We start from the raw sequence: 20,719 nt of genomic DNA, 5'->3' as shown, positions 1-20,719 counted from the left end.
AAGATGGCAGACTCTGGGGCTGACTGTCTGATTTCAAATTCCCTTTTGAGCACTTCCTAGCTCTGAGTCTGAGGTAGAGGCTTGTCTAGTCCTTAGGCCGTAGTTTCTTTGGGGGTAAGTACCCCAAAGGGTTAAGAGTTTAAATGAGCTAACCCACGGAAATCACTCAGCGTCTGAGTCAGCACCAGTAAGTCTCCTGTCTCAGTGTGAGTCATTCCCATCATAGGCTACAGTCTATTAGAAGGGAGGGTAGGGTTGTGAACAAAACAGATACAGTTCAATGAATGAGAAAAACAAAAGAGTAGAGAGTGTATTAATTATAACAATTAAAAACAATGTTAATGTTTTATTGGGTTAACATTTTTTTTTCAACTTAACATTAAAAAACATTTTAAGGAGCAAGGCACAGTGGCTTGGAAAGCTAACTAGGAAGATTGCAAATTTGGGATAGCCTGAGCTACACAGAGGGCTCCAGAATAGCCTCGAGTATATAGACTGTGTTTCAAGAACAAACTGACGAGTGAATTAATGTGTAAGTAAATAAGAATGAGAAGCCAGATGAGGTAGCTCATGCCTATAATTCAAGTACTCCGAAGGTTGAAGCAAGAGAATTGTCATCAGTTTAAGGCCAGCCTGAGCTACGCCGAAAGCTCAAGTTCACCCCATCAATAACACAAACAAACAAACAAACCCAACCAGCAATAATCCCCAACACCAGCAAAAAGACAAACAAGGGGAAAACCTGGAAAGAGAAAAATAAATTAGGGGTGTTTTTAGTTGGTAACAAAACTGAGCAGGAGTTCCCATAATGCTCCACCCCAGCACAACGCACACACGCGTCTCCTCCTGGCTTTTCACCCGTGTGCTGGGGAGCCAAAGGCAGGCGGTCAGGCTTGAAGCATTAAACTCCCAGAGCCACAACTCAGCCTGCCGCTCACTTTCTCTTTTAACTTTGAGTCCGCATGAGTGTATGGCTGCACTTATGACTTTGGTACCAGGAGAGATGACGGCAGTAGCCAGCAACAGAGCAGAGCGGTCACTAACACACCCGGAGCTACCAGCCCTTCATCTCTGCAGTTTTCTCTTTAACATGTCTAGCTTCCTAAAGGCAACTGAGACCATGTATGTGACTGAGGACAAGGGAGGCTCAGTATGTGGGACAGGTTTGGCTATTTTTTCTTCCCCCTGAAATCCGTTTTAAGAGGAGGAATTCCATGGGCAAATGTTGGTGTTCTTCCAGGGTAACTTCCTTCCCAGTCTCCCCAGGGCCTGCGGAAGTGGAGTAGATCGGGCAGTGCCTGGGGGAGCTGCCAGGGTCACACCAAGTGACAGCTCAGAGTGTAGTGGTGACTGCCCTGGTCACGCTGCACTTCAGTCGGCTCACCAGCCACATCCCCTCCTCAGGGAGTCTCCTCAAGGCCTGGGCCTGCCTTGCCTTTCCTCAACAGCCATTATGGGACTTTCTGCTTCCCCCACACAATGAGCACTTTCAAGAACAAGACATAACAGAATATTAATATATTCGGCAAAAATTTCAGTGTAGCCTAACTTTCTAAAGTATTAGCATATGTATCACTTGAAATTAAAACAAATAAACAACAACAAAATTCTCTCGCACCCTGGCACTTTCTGTGCGTTAGACTCTAGAAGGAGGTGACTCGCCTTTCGTTTACATGAAAAGACCTGGCCTGCAGCAAGGCCCAGCGATTCACTCACAGCCACGTCAGGCCTGATGGAACAAGGAACACAGAGTTTAAGTTTACAGTCCTCGGCACCTCACTCAGCTTCCTAAGGGGAAGCACAATCTGCGGGCATGGACATTTGGCTTTTATTGTAAGCTATAAAAGAGGCTTTCCGCCGCCAACATGGAGGCTTATGGGGGACGATCCTGAGAGCCCAAGGGGAGGCAGGTCCAGGGTCGGCTGCTGGGGCTGCTGTTTCTCTAGGAGGTGCATTCATATTTTCTATGGCGATCGGCAGGGTCACCGTTAGGCACTTTATGATGGAAATCACAGATCCTCAGCATCACAGGGAAATGGCAATGAAAGGGCTATGTGTGTGTGTGTCTCTGTGTGCGCGTGCACACATGCGGGCGTGTATGTATGTACAGGCTGCTGTGCCTATGTGCACTTCCCAGTGAAGTGAGAGGGCTGTGTGTGTGTGTGTGTGTGTGTGTGATGCTAGGAACCCTTACGACTGCTACTCCTGGAGTATGTCCCCAAGTCGCCAAGCACAGGGTGGTCTATGGGCATGCCCGCCACAGTCATGCCCACCCCCAAGGGCCACCAACAGCCCCACCTATCAGTTCTCATCATTCTGCTGTGTTCGTTCACCTTGGCACTGGTAAGTGAGGGACAATACCTGCGTCTCAGAGTGGGCAGGGTCAGGCAAAACTGAGAGTGGACTGAAAGGCCAGCAAGCTTTAAAAAGCCCACAGAAACTGTCGCCAAGGAAGGGTGGGCTCATAGGGCACTATCATAAGGAAAAAGAGGTGAGTCTGCCCGAGGACACAAGAAAGTCCATACCTAGACTGGTGGCAGCAGGAGGGAACATTTGTGTCACGTGACTTGTTTTTCACGGGAAGAACTGTTCAAGGTTCTCCATTCATTGGTTACTGAGATTTATGTTTCCTCCACTTTCCAACCACTGGACAAACCCCAGGGTCTCATAGGTGTGGCAGTGTAGAGTAGAAGAGCTCCCCCAGTGCCTTCGAGTCCCCAGTATTCATTCGGGGACCTCTGAAGAGCCACAGTGACACACGCCGTGTAAGGAAGCACACTGAGACCCTAACTTTCAAGAGGTGCCTTCATTCTGCTTTGTAATCAGCCAGAGATTGGTTATATTTGCCAAAGCCCCTCAAACTGTTATGGGATAATTGCCTGACCCAAAGGGCTTGGGAGGAGCCTCGCACTCTGAGCACCTGACATACATAATCACTATCATTGCCCCGCCCCATAGCACCTCTGAGAAACCCACAGGTGTATGGGACACACACAACCAAACACGAAAGCAGCAGCCCTACTTCTTACTGTTAGTGTATGTCTTCGACTTCCCTTTCCTACGCTCGAGCTCACGGTCTATCTGGAGTTGACTTCTACACGCCGTCTTGGTCGCTGCTCTCTTGCTGTGAAGAGGTGCCATGACCAGCACAACTCTTAGAGAAGAACACATATAACTAGGGGCAAGCTTATGGTTTCAGAGGCTCCCTGAGCATGGTTCCCTGAGCATGGCGCATGGCAGACAGACATGGCGCTGCAGAGGACACCAGGAGCGACATCCCGACCCATGGGCAGAGAGAGAGACTGGGCCTGGGTTTTTGAAACTCCAAAGCCTTCCCAGTGACATACTTCCTCCTATAAGGACACACCTCTTAATCTTTCTAATCCTTCTAAAACAGTGCTACGCCCTGATGTCTAAGCATACAAATACATGAGCCCCTGGGCCGTTCTTGCCAGCACACAGGCCAAGCGGAGATGTATGCCGTCCTTTTCTGTGAAGATAATCTCTCCTGATGAAGTGTGCTGCCACTCACATCCCCAGAGCATCCCTGCCCTCTGTCCTCTGACCGACAAGTCTCCTGCCCACACAGCAGCGCCCTACACACACACACACACACACACACACACACACACACACACACACACACACACACACACACACAGAGGATGGCGGGGAGGTCAGGTCAACCAGCCCTTTCACAGAGGTCTCCTCCTAAGACTGTTGGGAAACATGGGTATTTACATTACACTGTTGAGCTACTCTTGACTCTTTTAATAAATCCTGACTTCCATAGGGCGTATTTCCTCCCTTGGTTTTCTTCTTCAGAATTTTCTTCAATAACCATGAAAAAGAAAATAGGCATTTTGCCTGGAAGTTTGGTAGATTTTAGGAAGGTAATCGCTCATGTAGCTATAGTGATCAATAAACTATGGTCTGCCATTTGTTTTTCTAAGTGAAGCCTTGTTACAATACTGCCGTAGCCATGTATTTCTAATTCTTTTAATGATTTTATTTTAATTTTAACTTATGTGCATGTATGTCTATTGGTGGGCACATGCACGCAAGTGACCAGGCCCATGAAGGTCATAGGCATCAGGTGTGCCCCTGCCCCGGATTAATTACAGGCAGTTGGGAGTTGCCTACATGGTCCTGGGAACTGAACCCAGGCCCTCCGGAAGGGCAGGGAGCACCCTTACTCACGGTTTGTGGTTGCTTCTGTGGTAGAATAGCAGTTCTGTATAATGGAGACTCAGCCCGCACGATGGACCCAAAGCTGAATGTAGTGAGTGGCCCTTTACAGGACGGCACCTTGAGCCTTCACCTGTCTGAAGTGACTGTGGTGTATTTTGGAAGGTGACTTTGTTCTTATCACCATAAAGTTGGCCATTTTCCCTACACTGCCTATAAACTTACTACTAGATACTCTCCTTGGTAATGGTATAAATGTCAGTGCTGGAGCTTTCTGATTGCTTCTAGCTGGTACATAAAACATTCTACAGGTTAAATACGAAACCTCCCCAGGGCTCGTGCTGGAGGCTTTGCCCCTGGCTGGTGGTGCTGTTTCGGAAAGTACTAGAAATTTGGGGTGGTGCAGCCTACGTGGAGGGAGTAGGCCCTAAGACAGTGCCTTAAAGAGCACACCTTGTCCTGACCCCAGCTCTCTGCTTCCTGCCTGACATGAGAAGAGCCCCTCCCTCCACGCTCCCATAACCAGGATGAGCTGCTTAAGTGCAGCGACCATGGAACCACAGCCAGAACCCTCTGAAACGACAGTCTGAATGTGACCGCCCTCCATTAAGGTGTTCAGTCAGTCGGCTGTGGCCGTGCAAAGGAACTCAAGTAGAGAGAAGCAGAAGAAACGGTGCCACTCTTTGGTACTCATCTTGCTGGACTTGGACTCTCTTACTATCTGCAATAACTTATCAATTGCTCCTTTTTTTTTCTGGCTCAGATTTTTCCTACTGCAGGCATCTGTGCTGTCTGTCCAGAACGACGGCTTCCTTTCTTTTCCGGCATTTGCTTCCCTATAGCGCTGACTAGTACCTCTAACACAGTGTGGAAGAGTGCTGAGTATCCTTGGTGGTTTCAATGAGGATGACCCGTAGGCCCATAGATTTGCATGTTTAGTCATCAGGGACCGGAACTGTTGGAAAGGATTGGAAGGATTAGGAGGTGTGGCCTTGTTGGAGGAAGTGTGTCACTGGGGGTGGGCTGTGAGGTCTCAAAAGTTCATATCAGGCCCAGACGCTCTGCCTATGGATCAGGATGTAGTTCTCGGCTACTATGCCAGCACAAGGCCTGTGTGCCACCATGCTCCTTGACACTGGCAACAATGGCATAAGCTTCTGAAACTGTAAGCAAGTCCCCAACTAAGTATTTTCTTTTATGAGTTGAGTTAGTCATGGTGTATCTTCAAAGCAACTGAATATTAAGACAGTCTGTCTCACTTTACTTTGGTTATTGCTATTCTATAGTTTTGTTTGTTTGCTGAGACAGTCTTACTCTGTAGCCCAGGCTGGCCTCCACGTCCCAGAGATCCATCTGCTTCTGCTCTGAAGTGCTGGGATTAAAGGTGTGCGCCACCTCACACAGATGATTTTAAAGAAATGACTTCCTGTTTGTCTTGTTTAGGGTCACATCTGGTTTCTGTCATTTCTCACAAGGTTAAGGAATATCCTGTCTTCTTCCTGCTCACTAGATTTTTAAATATCCATGTCCACTGTATTTGCTTACACCAATCAAGCTGACTGACAGTTTCCCCTGGCGTCTGTTAAGTGAGTGTACTAACAAACTTTTAATATTAAAGTATCCTCCCATAGTTCAATATGGTAAAGGAAAGTATTTGTAAAATATGTCACTAGATTGTGTTTATTGGTATTTCAGTGAGGGCTTCTGCATTTACAGCCACAGTGAAATCTGCCTGTGGTTCTCCTTTTTGATAACAGCTTCTCTTTTAGAATCAGGGATTTAGCCACACAGATTTAAGTGTGGCATACACTCTCTGAGTGTGTGAAATTGAGACAATTTGTTCTTTAAAAATTTGGTGGAATTTATATATTGACTTGATGTTTTCTTTATGAATAGACTTTAAATTTCTGCTGTCATTTCTTTAACATATAAAAGATTTTCAACCTCTTTTCTTAATTCTTGAATTTCCTTAGATATTTGCCTAAATTGTGGGCATATAATGCTTAACACATTCAAAGAATCTTTTAAATCTCAAATCTGCCTGGACCATTCTTTCCTCACCAGCATCTTAGCCACTTCTTGTTGCTGTAGCAACACCTAAGAGAACATCTGAAAGGGAAGAAGGTTTTGATGGAAGCTCTATCCCAGCCCCTGGCGTACACACACCCAAAGAGTCTGGAAAATTCTGGTAAAGTTCTGCCACAAGTCCCCTACCCATCTCTTCTCCAAACCCTGCCACAGTTCTGTTGTGTCTGAACCCATGCACGGGGGAAGGAAACGACTGTGGGGAATGTGCAGGGTAGCATAGGCCCACCTGGAAGCAAGGCTTTTCAAAGGCACCCACGGGACTCCCCTCTCCCAACTGACCTCCACCTTCCAACAGCTCCTTCAGCTAGGAAGTCTTCAGCTGAGGAGTTTAGTGTCCTTGTGGCTCAGCTGCTTCTCAACACTGCCACCAGGTGGGACCCGGCGTATCAGTCCAAAAACAAACTTGTTAGGGAGGGTCCTTTTCTAGTGGACACCCCCTGCTGCTCTTCAGACGCCACCCAAAGGGCCACATTAAAAGAATAATGATCAGGCACTTGTAACATTCCAGCTGTATGGAAAGTCATATTTAAAGATTATCTGTAGCAATGAATACAGATAAAATATAAATCCTAAGCCTGAGAATAAATCAGTATTATACTCAGGCAAACTCAGTAATATTTAGGCGGCACATTAGAAAAAAAATCCCTTTAAAATATTTGATTTTTGCTAGGAGGGATGGTGCATGCCTATAGTGCCAGTGCTTGGGAGGTTGAGGCAGGGGGATCGCATGTTCTCTCTTTTTATTTTGTTTGTATTTTTGAGACAGGGTCTCATTATGTGACCCTGGCAATCCTGGAATTCATTACGTAGATTAGAACTCACAGAGATCTGCCTGTCTCTACTTTCAGAGTCCTGGAATTAAGGGCATTCTTAAAGATCAGCCTGAAATCAGTGAGGAGCTGTCTCAAAACAAAAACCAAAACAAATCTCCACAATAACCACAATACAGCATGTGTGTGCTGCATACCTTTAATCCCATCAGTCTCTCAACAGAGGCAGGTGAATCTATTTGAGGCCAGCCTGGTCTACACAGCAAGTTCCAGGGCGGTCAGGGCTACCTACTGAGATGCCCCCATTTCTTTATTCCGTCATCTTATCTTATTTTCTAGACATGTTTTTGGGGTGAAGGCAAAAGGATGCGTACTATTAAAATGAAATGCAATCTTTTTTTCCAGGAAGGAAAGGGAAAATTTAGAAGCATTAAAATTAGCAGCATATTTATAGCTCCTGTGGCAAATGGCGCTGAAATGCAAACACTGGGCACCATTTGCTGAAACGCCAAAATGCCGCCCTGCTCCCTTTCTGTCAGGAAACTACAGAGCTGCCTTGGGGTCGGGTGGACAACCACGACCACAGCAATATTTGGGCAGGAAGGACACTACATTAGTGGGGTGGCCATGCCCCAGGTCCTAGGAAAAGGATGGGAAGATGTCCATGTTGGGACCCTCCTCCGAGGTACCCGCCCCTAGGATACTTCTGCACCAGCCCCTGCTGGGGTGACCCGGAACTCCATACCTGCTTCTCTGCTTGCTTCAGAAGCTTCTGGAATCTCTCGTCCTCCAGCACGCCTGGGGGAAGGTCGGTCTCTCCCTGAGCTTTCAGCTCCTCCAGCTTCTGCCTCAGGTCCCGTAGGGCCTGCAGCTCGTCGTTGAGGCGGCTCTGGCGGGTCAGCGAGGCCTGCAGGTCCAGCTCCAGGTCCAGAGATGTGCGCACGGGGCACTCCTGAGCAGTCCTCCTGAGGGAGGGCTGGCAGACGGCCTGTGGAGGGAGACACAACAGATGCCCGTTCCTACCTCTGCTCTTTCTCACATGACAGGACGCAGAACTGGCTATGTGGTTTGCTTTGGTCAAAGACAGGACGTTGGGAGAGGTATCCCACCGGGTAGACGCTTGTCAAAACTGCCGTGAGATCTGTACGTTTCTGCCTCCACTGGGGACACAGCAGTGAGTCAGAGGTGGGAACTCCATCAGCCTGGGTCCCAGTGAGAGCAGCTGGGGCTGCTATGAGGCCAGCCTGCCACTTTAGTAGCTGAGCATGCAATAAAGCTGAACCATTGTAAAGTACAGAGATCTCAAAAGTGGGTGCTAGGTAGTCTGATGACCTGGGTTCTATCCCTGGGATCCACATGGTGGGCAGAGAAAACAGCTCCTCAAAGTTGTCTCTTGTCCCCCACACACATTAGGTGGTACCCCTCCAAACAAACGATCATAATTAAAATGATTTTAAGTGGATAGCACAGTTCATGGTGAATGAAAAGAAAATGCATCACAAGATAGTTATATACTCTCTAGTTCAGGACACACAACCCCTGCGGCTCGCTCCTTTGTTACCAAGGCTGTGAGTGTTGGTCAGAACGTAGTGGAGATCGCCTCTGCCCTACAGTCCAGATATTTACATTCCAGCTCCTTCCCTGACTTCCCCACTGTGCGGTCTGCTCTCATTACTGTCTTCCCTAGGGCCGATCTATCCATTTATCAAGAAATCATTCCGAGTAGATAGGAGTAAATGCCTGCTGGCGGCATTAGGGAAAGGATGGCGTCTCTGGCTCTGATGAGGCTGCAGGCAGAGGTGAACTGAGAGTTTGTGTCTTACCTACCTACCTCCAGAAGCCAGCTGAGAGAGGGAGGACTCGGGGAGGAGTCAGACCCACTCAAGGAAGAGAACTTAAACTAGGCTGAAAGGATAATGGAAGCAGGGCCACAGGAGAATTTCTGTCTGGATTCACAACGGTGGGGATGGGAGCTGAGATTTAGAACGAGGACAACATGGCACAGCGCTCTGGTCTGGAGATGGAGGGGACCTTTTGGTGCCTCTTGGACTGAGGCCTCACCAAAACTAGAATGCTTGTTTTTTCTTTAATTATCTTGGGAATTGAACTTGGGACCTTGTAAGTCTAGGTATCCTACCAGTAAGCTACACCCCAGCCCCCTTTCTATTTCAAGGCAGTTTTACTAAGTCCCAGGTTGGTCCCAGACTGACTTTGTATACTGTCTTTGAACTGTGATCTTTCTAGTTGGCCTCCCAAGGGTCTGAGATTATAAAGGGCCTTGTTCTGTAGCGGGTCCCTTCAAGATTAAAGGGTTGGGCTGTGTTGGTATTCACACTGGGTCTGTCGGTTCCCTGTGAGGGACGAGTAGACATGCATTCACACCTCCTAGGGACAGTGTCACATAACAGGCCTGCACCACCTGGCCCAGCTTGGGATAGCTTTGTCTTCTAGTTCCTCTCTGTTTTGTCCAACATAGATCTCATGGCTAAATATCCTGGCTTCCGTAACATTGTTACTAGGTTTCCTGTACCCAGTCCCTGCCTTTTCCACACACGCACAGCAAGGAAAGAAATAGCGAGATGTGCAAGTGTCTTGACCACATGACTTTCTTTCAGAGTCAGACCCACAACTGGGGAGATGGCTCATGGGTAAACACGCTAGCACATAGGACAGATGACCCAGGCAAACGCTGTATGTGGTAGCATGCGTCTCATTCATACAAGACACTAACAGAATTGCTCAGTCGCTCACAGGCCAGCTAGGCTAGGGTACACAATGAAGCAGTAGGAACAAGAGGGACCTTGCCTCAGCGAGGTGGAAGACAGGAGCCAACTCCCAAAAGTTGTCCTGACTTTCAATATACACTGTGGTATGCATATGCCTGCTACACACACACACACACACACACACACACACACACACACACACACACGTCAGCAAAAGAGCATGAAGCCTCCACGAGGACTAGTGTACAGTGGATCGGTGCTCAGCAGTGAGCTCTCACAGATGTGAGCAGCACGGACTCACAGGCTACAATGGTTTACACTGTGTGTCCATTCCCTATACCATTCTCAACACAGCTGGCTCCTCAGAGGCAGTGTGAGGGCTCAGCACAGCACTGCCGAGGGTCCTCACACCGTGACAGCCATACCGGCAAATCTTTGCGGTGCTCTGTACCCTCAAGACCTCTACAGCTTCCCTGCTGGGATCCCTAAATCAGAACGCCACCCTGCAGCTACACCCCAACATAAGCAACATTTCAGAATGTGCCTTTGTCTAGATCGAGGGGTTCTTAAGTTTATGAGTAACCCGGCTCTACTCAGGCCCTCAACCCTTCTGGTTAAAATGCCCCCACACTGCTATCCCCTAAAAGCAAGAGCTGCTTCGGAAGGCAGGTGATGTAGAAAGAAGTGAGAATTGTCCTAGCTATATTAACTTCCAATCCCTAAAAATAATTGTTTTTGCAAGTTATAAAATGTCTTCTGCTCCTCCATCCGAAAGGGCTGAGTTCCTCTCTCAGCCCTGCCTTACTACTTCCTGTCTCCTATCTGTCCTCAGTCCTCCAAAACCTCTATGGTTAACTTTGGTCAGCTAGTGGCTAGCTCCGCCCTCTGACTCAAAGCAAACTTAATTGTCAGAATGCGAACAAAATATCCCACAACACCCCTTGTCTCCCCAAACCCCTCACAAAGCTACTCCTTGTGGAATATCTGCTCCATCAGGGAAGGTGCCAGGTTTTACATTCTTCCACAATCATTCAAGAGCTGGACATGGTGGAGATGCTGAAGTCCCCACCGGCACTGGGGGCTTAATGACCACCTTCTCCTAAGACACTGCAAACCAGTCTCTAGCCTTAATCAGCACAGGTTCCAAACCAGGGACAAACACATCCTCCCCGGCTCAGTAAGTGACTCCCAGCTGCAGCTGAAGAAGATCCAGGGCTTCCGTCACCAGCCTGAGAGCCGGTAGTGCGGACACCCAACCCTTCTGGAAGTTATGGTCTTCAAGTCTGACCCACGGAATACTCACCCTTTTAACCCGCAAACTGCGCCGTTCCGTGGAGTTTCTCACAAACAAAGATTTTTTGGCCAAGGTTGAGCTGTCACTGTCACTCCGATTTAACTGGGAACCAGAGATAAAAAGGAAAGAAGATAATTACAAAATAACCAACAGCTAGCGGTAGTCAGAAGGGAAGCGGTTACAGAGCAAAGAAGGGAGAGAGAGACGATGTGAAAGACGTCTTCTTTTCCCTCACTCCTGTGCTGGGGATCAAACCCAGGGCCACCCTAGGGAACTGGTCAACCACAGAGCCATGGAGCTATATTTTTAGAAAAATCTTTCATAAATAATTTCTTCCCTATTCTTAGGTTTTCTGAACTTAATTTTCCTAAATATCCCCAAGAGCTGCCTCTTGGTAGCAGTGTATCAAAGTCTGGATGTAAAGGTTTGCCGAGGCAGCGAGTTCTGTACTTGTAGCTAAGTGCTAAGAGCTCCCCCTGGCTCAGGCTCTGCTGAAGGTCACCTTTTCAAGAAAGGCCACCCAGAGCCCTGTGTCTACTCCAACCCCCACTGCTCTTCTGTTTCCCACGGCATTGATTCCATCAACAGCAACCCAGGGCTTCTGCAGCTGCTTAGTTATTTATGCTGAGTCATTGACAAGAACCCAAAGCTGTTCTCTCAAATGAGAAGGGGGCGGAGTCTTTGTTTCTAGGAAGGCGCTCAATAAAGACTTTATTGCCTGGATAAGTTCAAAATTTTAAAACTATCTGCCTAGCTGTATGTAATATTAAAGCCATTTACTATAGTTCACAATAATTCATCAAGTAGACTTTGTGGAAACCGACATCAATCTCACAATTTTCACCCGTGGACTCTGAGTCTGATTCAGGGACGCAAGGTCTTAGAATCTTTGTTGTAGAATCCAACTCACATTTTCTCTTCAGCATGATTAACATAGTTAGAAATGCATATGAAACATACAAAATACATTTCTTAAGTCATTTTATGTTTCTAAACATAGAAGATCAACAATTCTTAGCATCTAAATCCTTACACTTTACTTCTTTGCCAAGTAAATTACATTAGAGCCAGCAAGACATTGTGTGTATGGTGTGTGTGTGTGTGTGTGTGTGTGTGTGTGTGTGTGGGCGGGGACCATTCTACACCTGCCGTTTGTAGCCATTAGCATCTCCAGGCAGCGCTGCCCCTTACCCTGCAGATGTACTGGCTCCTCTCGCCTGGGGAGAAGGTTTGTGAGCGCACTATCACGCTGCTTCTCACGAAGGGATGCTGTCGGGAGCTCAGGCCGCTGCGGTCTTTGGGGCGGACTGCCATATTGCTATTCACTGCTTCCTCGGTATTCGTCTCCTTATCGACCTGCAATGAAAGCTGGTGATTCAGCGGGAGCGGGCAGGTGCGCATCCTACATGTGCTGCTCTGCTAGGGCAGCGGTTCTCAGCCTTCCTGGTGTTGCCACCCTTTCATACAGTTCCTCATGTGGTGGGGACCCCCAACCATAAAATTATTTCATTGCTACTCCATAACTACAATTTTGCTACTGTTAGGAATCGTACTGTAAGTCTGTGACACCTGCAGGCTCTCTGATATGCGACCCCTGTGGCGGGGGTCATGGCCCATAGGCTGAGAACCACTGTTCTGGGGAGTTGAGCAAATAGCTCAAGCAGAGACTCTTCCAGGCCTGTGAGCAAGGCTGGCCCTCCAGCACCGTGCTTCAGAAAGGAGAGGAAGACTTTCCTAATGGAAATGTGAGGACTCCTACTTCGAAAGTAGGAGAGATGTATCATCTTTAAACACTGGTTCTCGTTGTCAGAACAAGGTATAACGATAAAAAAATGGTTAAGAATTCAATATAGTGGCTGGAGAGATGGCTCCAGAGTTAAGAGCGGTGGCCACTCTTGCACGGTTCAAGGTTCACTCTCCAGCATCCACACGGCGGCTCACAACTGTCTGCAACTCCAGTTCCTGCCCTACTTCCTCTTCCGGTCTCTGTGGGCACTGCACGTACACAGTGCACAGAGAGATGCAGGCACTGCATCCACAGACATAAAACAGTAAAATAAAAAATAGATGAAAACAAAACAGTAACATAAAATTGCAGACATGTGGAGTTTGCAGTCACACTAAATGAACAACGACTGTCATGGTGGTTCCCGTGGGTCTTCGGAAATCCAGCAAAACCACAACTGAAGAGAAAGCAGAAGTGTCTCCCAACAGCAACTCCATGAACAAGCAGTTTTCTGTCTTTTATTTTTAGTGAGTCTTCACTCTTGAGTCTTGGACAGGATACATTCCCATTCTGGACGTCTTGATTGTAGCAGAAAATGCAGGCATAACCCACCAGTCAGCCTACCTGGCACACTGCGCTTTGGTAGCCTGTAGCTAACATGTGACAGGTCTGCACTCTCCATGTCTTTAACATGCGACTTCTGCATAGAGACTCTGGCTATTTGAGGTAACGTGCTAACCAAGCACAGTCACAGGCTCCACTAAGAGGTCGCCCATGCGAATAAAGCATACGCTGTCCCCTGAAACAGGCTCCAGAGAGATATTTCTCCATGCCCTCTGCTGACACACGGGCTCTGCATCTTGTTGAGGGATGCCCTGGTAATGATGGCATTTGATATATCTGATATATAAACAAGGATCAAGTTGCCTGTTTCATAATCACGGATCCATAAATAAATAAAGAAAGAAAGAAAGAAAGAAAGAAAGAAAGAAAGAGAAAGGAAAAGAAAAGAAAAAGTTCCCTGGAACTCTCAGGCAGGCTCAGTGTACAGAGGTGTGGCTATTTTTAAAAGGCCCTGCTGTATAGCTGAGCATTTGAGCAGTTGACACCTGGTACAAATGCCTGCCTCAGGCGGACACAACATTCCAGTGTTGGGGCAGGTAAATGTAATTGCGGGCGGGTACCGCTGGCATGAGGCCAGGCTCTCACAGAATAAAGGGGGTGGAGCCAGCTGCCAGCATGCCGTAAGCTAAGCAGAGTCAGGTGGTGGGAGCAGTTTAAGATTTGGCTTGAGAAGGCTGCAGAGGCAAAAAAAGTCAGGTACAGTATGTTTAATAGGTTTAGGTGATTTAAAAAAATAAAGAAAATGGGTATAGACATTTATAAATAGTTTAAAAATAATAAAGTCTTTAAAGAAAAAGTAAAGTAATAAAGGGGGAGACCTGAAAGTCTTGGCTACCAACATGAAGAAAGAAACCAGGAAAGACGACAGGACAGGTGTTGTATATGCTGACCCCCCTACTATGGGAGCAGCTGGTGAACCATGATAAATCTCGTTGGCTACAGAGTCCTCGTGACTGATCATTACATGCCGTCCTTTCAAACAGACACGTTTTACCTGCTCAAACATCAAACAATCATCTTTAGCTGACTGTGCCCACCACCCATGATGCCATACTTGTGCTGATGCAGAGATATGTTGCCTTTAAAAGTTTGTTTTCAGAAAAAAAAAAAGGACCAGACAACAACAAAAACAAGTAGTCCAGGTGTTCCAACCTCAAAATGCCTCTGTTGCAGTTTCCTCAAAATTTGGCATCCAGAACAATTCCAAACCTGCTAGCTGAGACGGTCCAGCCTCACAGACTACTCCAGCCAGGACTTCAGGAAAGTCTCTGCACTTTTCCTATTCCACAGAGCCTGGACAGCAAATGATACAGCTATGTCTCCTAGGACTTGACTAGCATCTCAATTTTCTCAGGGTTCCCTAGAGATGCTGCCTTCCCCTCACCCCAGACAACAGGAAGCACTCTAGAGACTACAACTCCCATATCCCCAAGAGGTGGGATGGGTGGTTTTTAATCATTCAGTGGATTATGGATGTTCAGGGATCTCTTTTTGAAGGGAAATGGAGGAGCTACAGAACGATGGGATAAAAAGTGAATTGTTGAGTCTACTTTTGAATAAACACTGGTCTCAAGTATTTTACATTGGCATGAATTTTATATATTGATACAAATTTAAGGTTATTTTGCTATACTATATATATATGATTTCTACTCTTATTTAAGGTATTTTACCTATGTAGCTCTTTAAAAATGTAATGTAAACTTCTATTCCTTAAAAGCTATTATTATAAATCATTTATGATAATTAAGAAATCCAGGTTAGTCATCTATAACAGTCAAATTTGTGGCCATATTAGGTATGTTTTCAAGGTCATACAGAAATATATTTTAGATAGATAGATGGTCTTCAAACACTTCAAAGACCTACAGAATATGGCATTTTAAACGTTTTCATAACATATGGCTTTTCATGACAGTGAGACAGGTCTGCTTATGGCAGCATCAATTTACTTCAAAAAAGGATGACGAGGATCAAAGAGCCATCATATAGAGTTTGCTTTCAATGTGGCAAAGCTAGCCATTTGGGCAGAAACTGTCCTTGTCTTGACTACTGAACAAGCAAGACACAAAAGAAAGTGACTGCCGAATTCTGTCAGGACAAAATTCCTGCTTTATAGAGAATTCTGTCAGCTGTGCTCGGCCTGTAGGCTGGAGATGGATGCCACAATGTTGCAGAGGAATCCTGGATGACGGTCCAGGCAGCCGGCTGTTTCTGTCATTTCCATAGTTTTGAAAGTTTTTGCTTCCTGATTACTCAGGTAATATTACGCCCTTCTTGGGTCTCTGACAAAGTTGAAGATGAGGTAGTTATAGTTACAGTTTTCCTTGTTACCAAATTCACAAAAGAGATATAAAGGGTATAAGGTTGAGAGAATAAAAATAAAAGCTTAAATTGTTTATCTATGAAAATGTTTTGAGGTCTAAAAAGATAGTTTTACAATGGTAATACAAGTTATGATAAAAATGGTTTGGTACAAAACTTTAAATTCAGCAAGATAAGATAGAAAATATATTATTTTCTCCAAATATGCCAAATACAAATAAACTGGACACTGTGAAAGCAATTTAACTGATAAATGTTCTTAATATATATAGTTTTATTATGTTAGAGTTAAAACCTTTCCTTTTTATTTAAATAAAAATAACTGAGTGGCAGTGCATGCCTTTAATTCCAACACTCGGGAGGCAGAGGTAGGCAGATCTCTGTGGGTTCGAGGCCAGTCTGGTCTACAAGAGCTAGTTCCAGGACAAACTCCAAAGCTACAGAGAAACCTTTTCTCAAACAAACAAACAAACAACCCCCCAAAAAACAAACCAAACAAACAAACAAAACAAAACAAAAAAAGAAAATGGGAAAATGCTACACTTTTACACCTATGTTATATGGTGTAAAAGAAAAAGTGTATTGCTGTTGTTGGTGCAATTGAAAAGCTAAACAGCCGATAACTAGGCAGGAAGATGTTAGGGGATACTTCTGAAAACAGAGAACTCTGGGAAGAAGAAAGAGGGAGAAATCAGCCATTTAGAAATGAGTCAGACACACAGAATGGGACAGAGGTAAAAGTCATGTGGTAGAATGTAGAGTAATAAAAATATGGGTTAATTTAAGTTATAAGAACTAGCTAGGAACAAGTCTAAGCTGTAGGCTGAGCTTTCATAATTAATAAGAAATCTCCATGTCGTTATTTGGGAGCTGGCTGGCAGGCCGGAGAAAGACTCATCACACCTGTGCCTACCCAAGTCAGCATTCTTGTTCAGAGAAGGTTTCAGCTGGCACTCCAGCCAGCCAAGATGAACTTCAAATTCTTACTTCATGTTTAACACTAAAATAAGATTTCAAAACTTGATATCATTAAGTAGTCCCTGCTCTCTGATGTCTCTAAAATGGAAAAATTCTTGTTTGAGACAGAGTTTTGCCGTGGAGCCTAGGCTGGCCTGACACTCATGAGGGCTGGGATCACAGGAATCACCATGCCTGAGCCAGAAAATACTTGTTTTGTTTTTGTCATTGCTTGTGTTAAGATGGAGCCTTGTGTATCTCAGTTGGCCTTGAACTCACTATACAGCTGATGATCCTTCTGCCTATACCTCTGCTGAGTTCCAGGGGTACAGCTGTGTTGGGGATCACATCCAGGGCTGTATGCACTGGACCAATTCAACTGCATCTCTAGCCTCAGACAATACTTTTAACAAGCACTCACAGAACGTTTATAGAGATATAAAGTAGTGAGCATTGTTTCTGCCAAATACAAAGGAAAAATTAATATTCTGAGTCCATGTGAAAATTGTAAAGTGTTTTCAACGCTCTCGGTGATATTTTCATAAAAGCCTTTCAGAGTCAGCTTTGGGGCCCAAATCCTGGTTTAGGATGTACTCGAAAGAGAAGACAAGCACCCTTGAGTACGTGGCGTCCACAGGGTTTTGTTTTAGAAGGGTGTAGCAGAACATTTACCAGGGTGGGAATTCCAGTTGGTGGCTGAGCAGGGTCTGCAGCAGGCTCGCTTTCTTTCCTACACTGGGCTTCACTCTTCTCAGGCCCATTAGTGCAGGCCCTTGGGCCTCCCCTGCAACTGTCCTTTGCCAAGTGAACTTCAGCCTCCTTTGCAGCCACAGTTTCATCAGAGGCCTCTCTGAGCATCGCTAAGCTATGGTGAGACAAAACAAAAGAAAAATGAAAAGTCATTTCCGAACTGGCAGGTATATTCCATGCAGTGGGCCTGGGCATGTTATCCCGTCACCTGAGAAGTAACAGATTCATACAAGTCATTCAAGATGTGCTGTGACAGCTCAAAGTTCTTAACTAAGTAGATCAAGGAAAATAAGTTCTCATTGTATGTCCCAGGAATCCAGAGTAAAATCACCAGAACACGGCACAAAAATGTTAATTTCAATGTTAATGTTAAATTAAAAGTTATGAAATTTGACCAGGACTCCAGATTTTCAACAGAAATATTCAAGGACCACATACAAATTTTAATTCTAGCATGTAAAAACACGACATTCACTAACTTGGCATTACTCGGTTGGTTATAGAATTAATCACGTAACAGTTGGCTATTTGTAGCTAAGACACGAGGATCACCTACTCCTACATGTTCATCACGAGGCAGGCACAGACCTGTGAAAGGGTTTGTGACTGAGCCATCAGGTGACGGAGGACAATTCACTGCCTTACATGCTCATTAACTAGAGCTGTGGGGGTGATTTGGGTGGTGACAAGAATGTGACCATAGGGCTGGAGAGACAGCTCAGCAGTTAAAAGCATTAGCTGCTCTTCCAGAGGATCCAGGTTTGGTTTCCAGCACCCAGGTAGTGACTTACAACCCTCTGTAACTTCAAATCCAGAGAAGCACACTCCCTCTTCTGGCCTCTGAGGGTACTGCATGCATGTGGTGCACATGTATACGCAGACCCATATGCATAAAGTAGAAATAAATAAAAATTTCAGAAAATATTTTAGAGGAACACGACCACAGTTTATACAGAGTGTATACGAGTATTTTGAAGGGTATGCAACGTGGCAGGCTGTGCTGAGTTTCATGTCCTAAGAATAGAAAGAAGCCTTTTCACTGACTTCTAAATGTCAAGCCTTAATTGCAATCGGTGACATATTGGCAGATTGACACAGACTAGTTATTAAATGTCTAGCCATGAAATGAGCACGAGGGAGAGCAAGCGATGACTACAGTGAACTCAGAGTCCCCAGCCCCCTTCCCAGCCTGCTAAGTACAGTCCTTGAAATGCAAGGCGAATCGTGCTTTAAAGCCTGCGAAAAGCTCCATGCTTAAGACGCTGTGATAACCCTTTACATCCCTGGCCGGGTGCAGACGGCACCCACAGAGTGTCTCTACGCCTTTGTACATCGCTGCTGGAGCCCTTCCTTCCAAGTGTCCTTGACAGCAACATTTGTGACCTTCGTCACCACGCATTTCTAGCACATTTCATCTCTGCATGAACACATACACACATGCAGGTATGTACACATACACACTGACAGCAGTCCAATCACACGTAACAGTACAACGACTGTCCATAGAAACTGATCCCAATGCGTTTATACATGGAAGATACACAGAACAGAAGCATTCACTAACATTTAGTTTTGGAGAAGATAGTGAAAACCTGGGAAGACAGCCTTCCCATGCAGAGACAGATGATGCAGGACAGGGGCATCCTTAAAGGATGGGCCACTGACACCGAGGAGGAGACTGAAAGGATTAGGGGAGGGGACAATACTGAAATGGCCACTTGGACACTCTTTTCTAAACAGCAACTTTGCCTATGAAGTCTGAATGACACTGCTACTCAAAAGAGAAAGGAAAAGGCCACGTTTTACCTATCTATGACTGTAACAGTGGGTCTCAACCTTCCGAATGTTGTGACCCTTTAATACAATTTCTCATGTTGTGCTGACCCCAACCATAACATTATTTCATTGCTACTTCTTAACCGTAATTTTTATACTATCATGAACCATAACGTAAATATCAGATATGCAGGGCATCTGATATGCGGCCCCTGTGAAAGGGTCGCTCGGCCTCCGAAGGCATCCTGACCCACAGGTTAAGAGCCACGGCTCTATAATAAGGTATCATAGCTTTCTAAATGGATAGCGTGGATAAAACACAAAGCATAGGAAAACAGTATGCATCATTACTGGGAGCAAGAATAAAAAGCACGGTCACTTTGCTGCTTCTGCCACTACCTTGTGTTTCTTCCTCTAACGACCAGGGAGGGAGTCTACAGCCAGCGCTCCCTGGTGTCACACTGTTCCAAACTAAGCTAGGAGCCTGTAAATACCCTGAAGCTTCTGAGAAACTGAGAACGCCCCAGTCCGAGCGAGCGCGAAAGGCAGTGGCCGTTTACCAGTCTCCCCCTGGAGCCCGCTGGTCTCCAGGCCTCGGCTCTCCCTCCTCCTCCTCCTGGGCCAGTTCTTGTTCCACAGCCAACAGCTCAGCTGAAGTTCTTGCAAGCAAGGCTGACACGGCATCCTGCAGAACAGAAACCGTACGGCAGTTAACACCAGACTCTCCAACTGCGATGCAGAAACTCCTTGGATGCAGGCTTACACTTCCAGCTGTGAAGACACAGCTTGTACCAGACCCAGTTCTCCTGCTGAGAACAAGCATGAAAGCCAAACACAATGAAATAAAAAACAAACCCAAACTCCCTGATGTTCGAAAGCGAGAAGACTTGACAGGGGCCGTCGGGGCTGGGGGACTGAGATCCCGGAGAAAGCAAAGATACAAGAGAGGTGACCATCACTGCCAGTCTAAAGGCATTTGTCAACCTAGACGTGAGGCCCACGGGCTAGAGATGGGCTGCCTGGACTCTGGACCCCACGGGCCACTGCGTAAAAAGACTGCCAAGGAGTGCAGAGCTACTAAGTCAGTCCACGCAGTATGGCTGGGCCGGACGTCACCCAGATGTGTCTACTCAGGCTTCTGCCTTTCCTAAGCTGCATCTGTACAGAGCAAGACAGAGAAATAGAGCCCAACCAGCCGCTCGCCGCCTGGACAGTAAGCAGCTATTTCATGCCTCACAGGGTTCTGGGGGGAGAAAACTTGGGATTCATAATCCCCAGGTGAGGCAGGCGACTTTCCCATGATGTCATCCGCCTTCGGAGGAGCCTCAGCACATCTCCAGAAGAGTACTTCAGCTGGAGCTTTACAATCCCCCATTCTAAACAGCCAGCGATTCGAACTGCTGGTGGCGAGAAGCCAAAAGAAACAACCGACAACAGAGGCAGACCAGCAAGTGATCCAGACACAACTTTTTCAGAGACAGCAATTAAACTTTTA

General features: G+C 46.2%; 1 protein-coding gene across 1 annotated transcript in view; it reads right to left on the bottom strand.

Moving 5' to 3' along the window:
- Window positions 1-20,719, bottom strand: part of Wwc2 (WW and C2 domain containing 2) — a 175,493-nt gene that overhangs the window by 8,366 nt on the left and 146,408 nt on the right. The window contains exons 17-21 of the mRNA XM_085680296.2: window positions 19,785-19,909; window positions 17,371-17,563; window positions 12,258-12,422; window positions 11,076-11,168; window positions 7,792-8,034 (exon numbers count right to left, since the gene is read on the bottom strand). Coding sequence (XP_085536422.2) covers window positions 7,792-8,034; window positions 11,076-11,168; window positions 12,258-12,422; window positions 17,371-17,563; window positions 19,785-19,909 — 819 coding nt within the window. The remainder of the gene's footprint in view (window positions 1-7,791; window positions 8,035-11,075; window positions 11,169-12,257; window positions 12,423-17,370; window positions 17,564-19,784; window positions 19,910-20,719) is intronic.

The sequence above is a fragment of the Myodes glareolus genome, chromosome 23, assembly GCF_982192425.1.
Source record: "Myodes glareolus chromosome 23, mMyoGla1.1, whole genome shotgun sequence".
Classification (NCBI taxonomy): domain Eukaryota; kingdom Metazoa; phylum Chordata; class Mammalia; order Rodentia; family Cricetidae; genus Myodes; species Myodes glareolus.
This window is presented reverse-complemented; position numbering and strand designations above follow the sequence as displayed.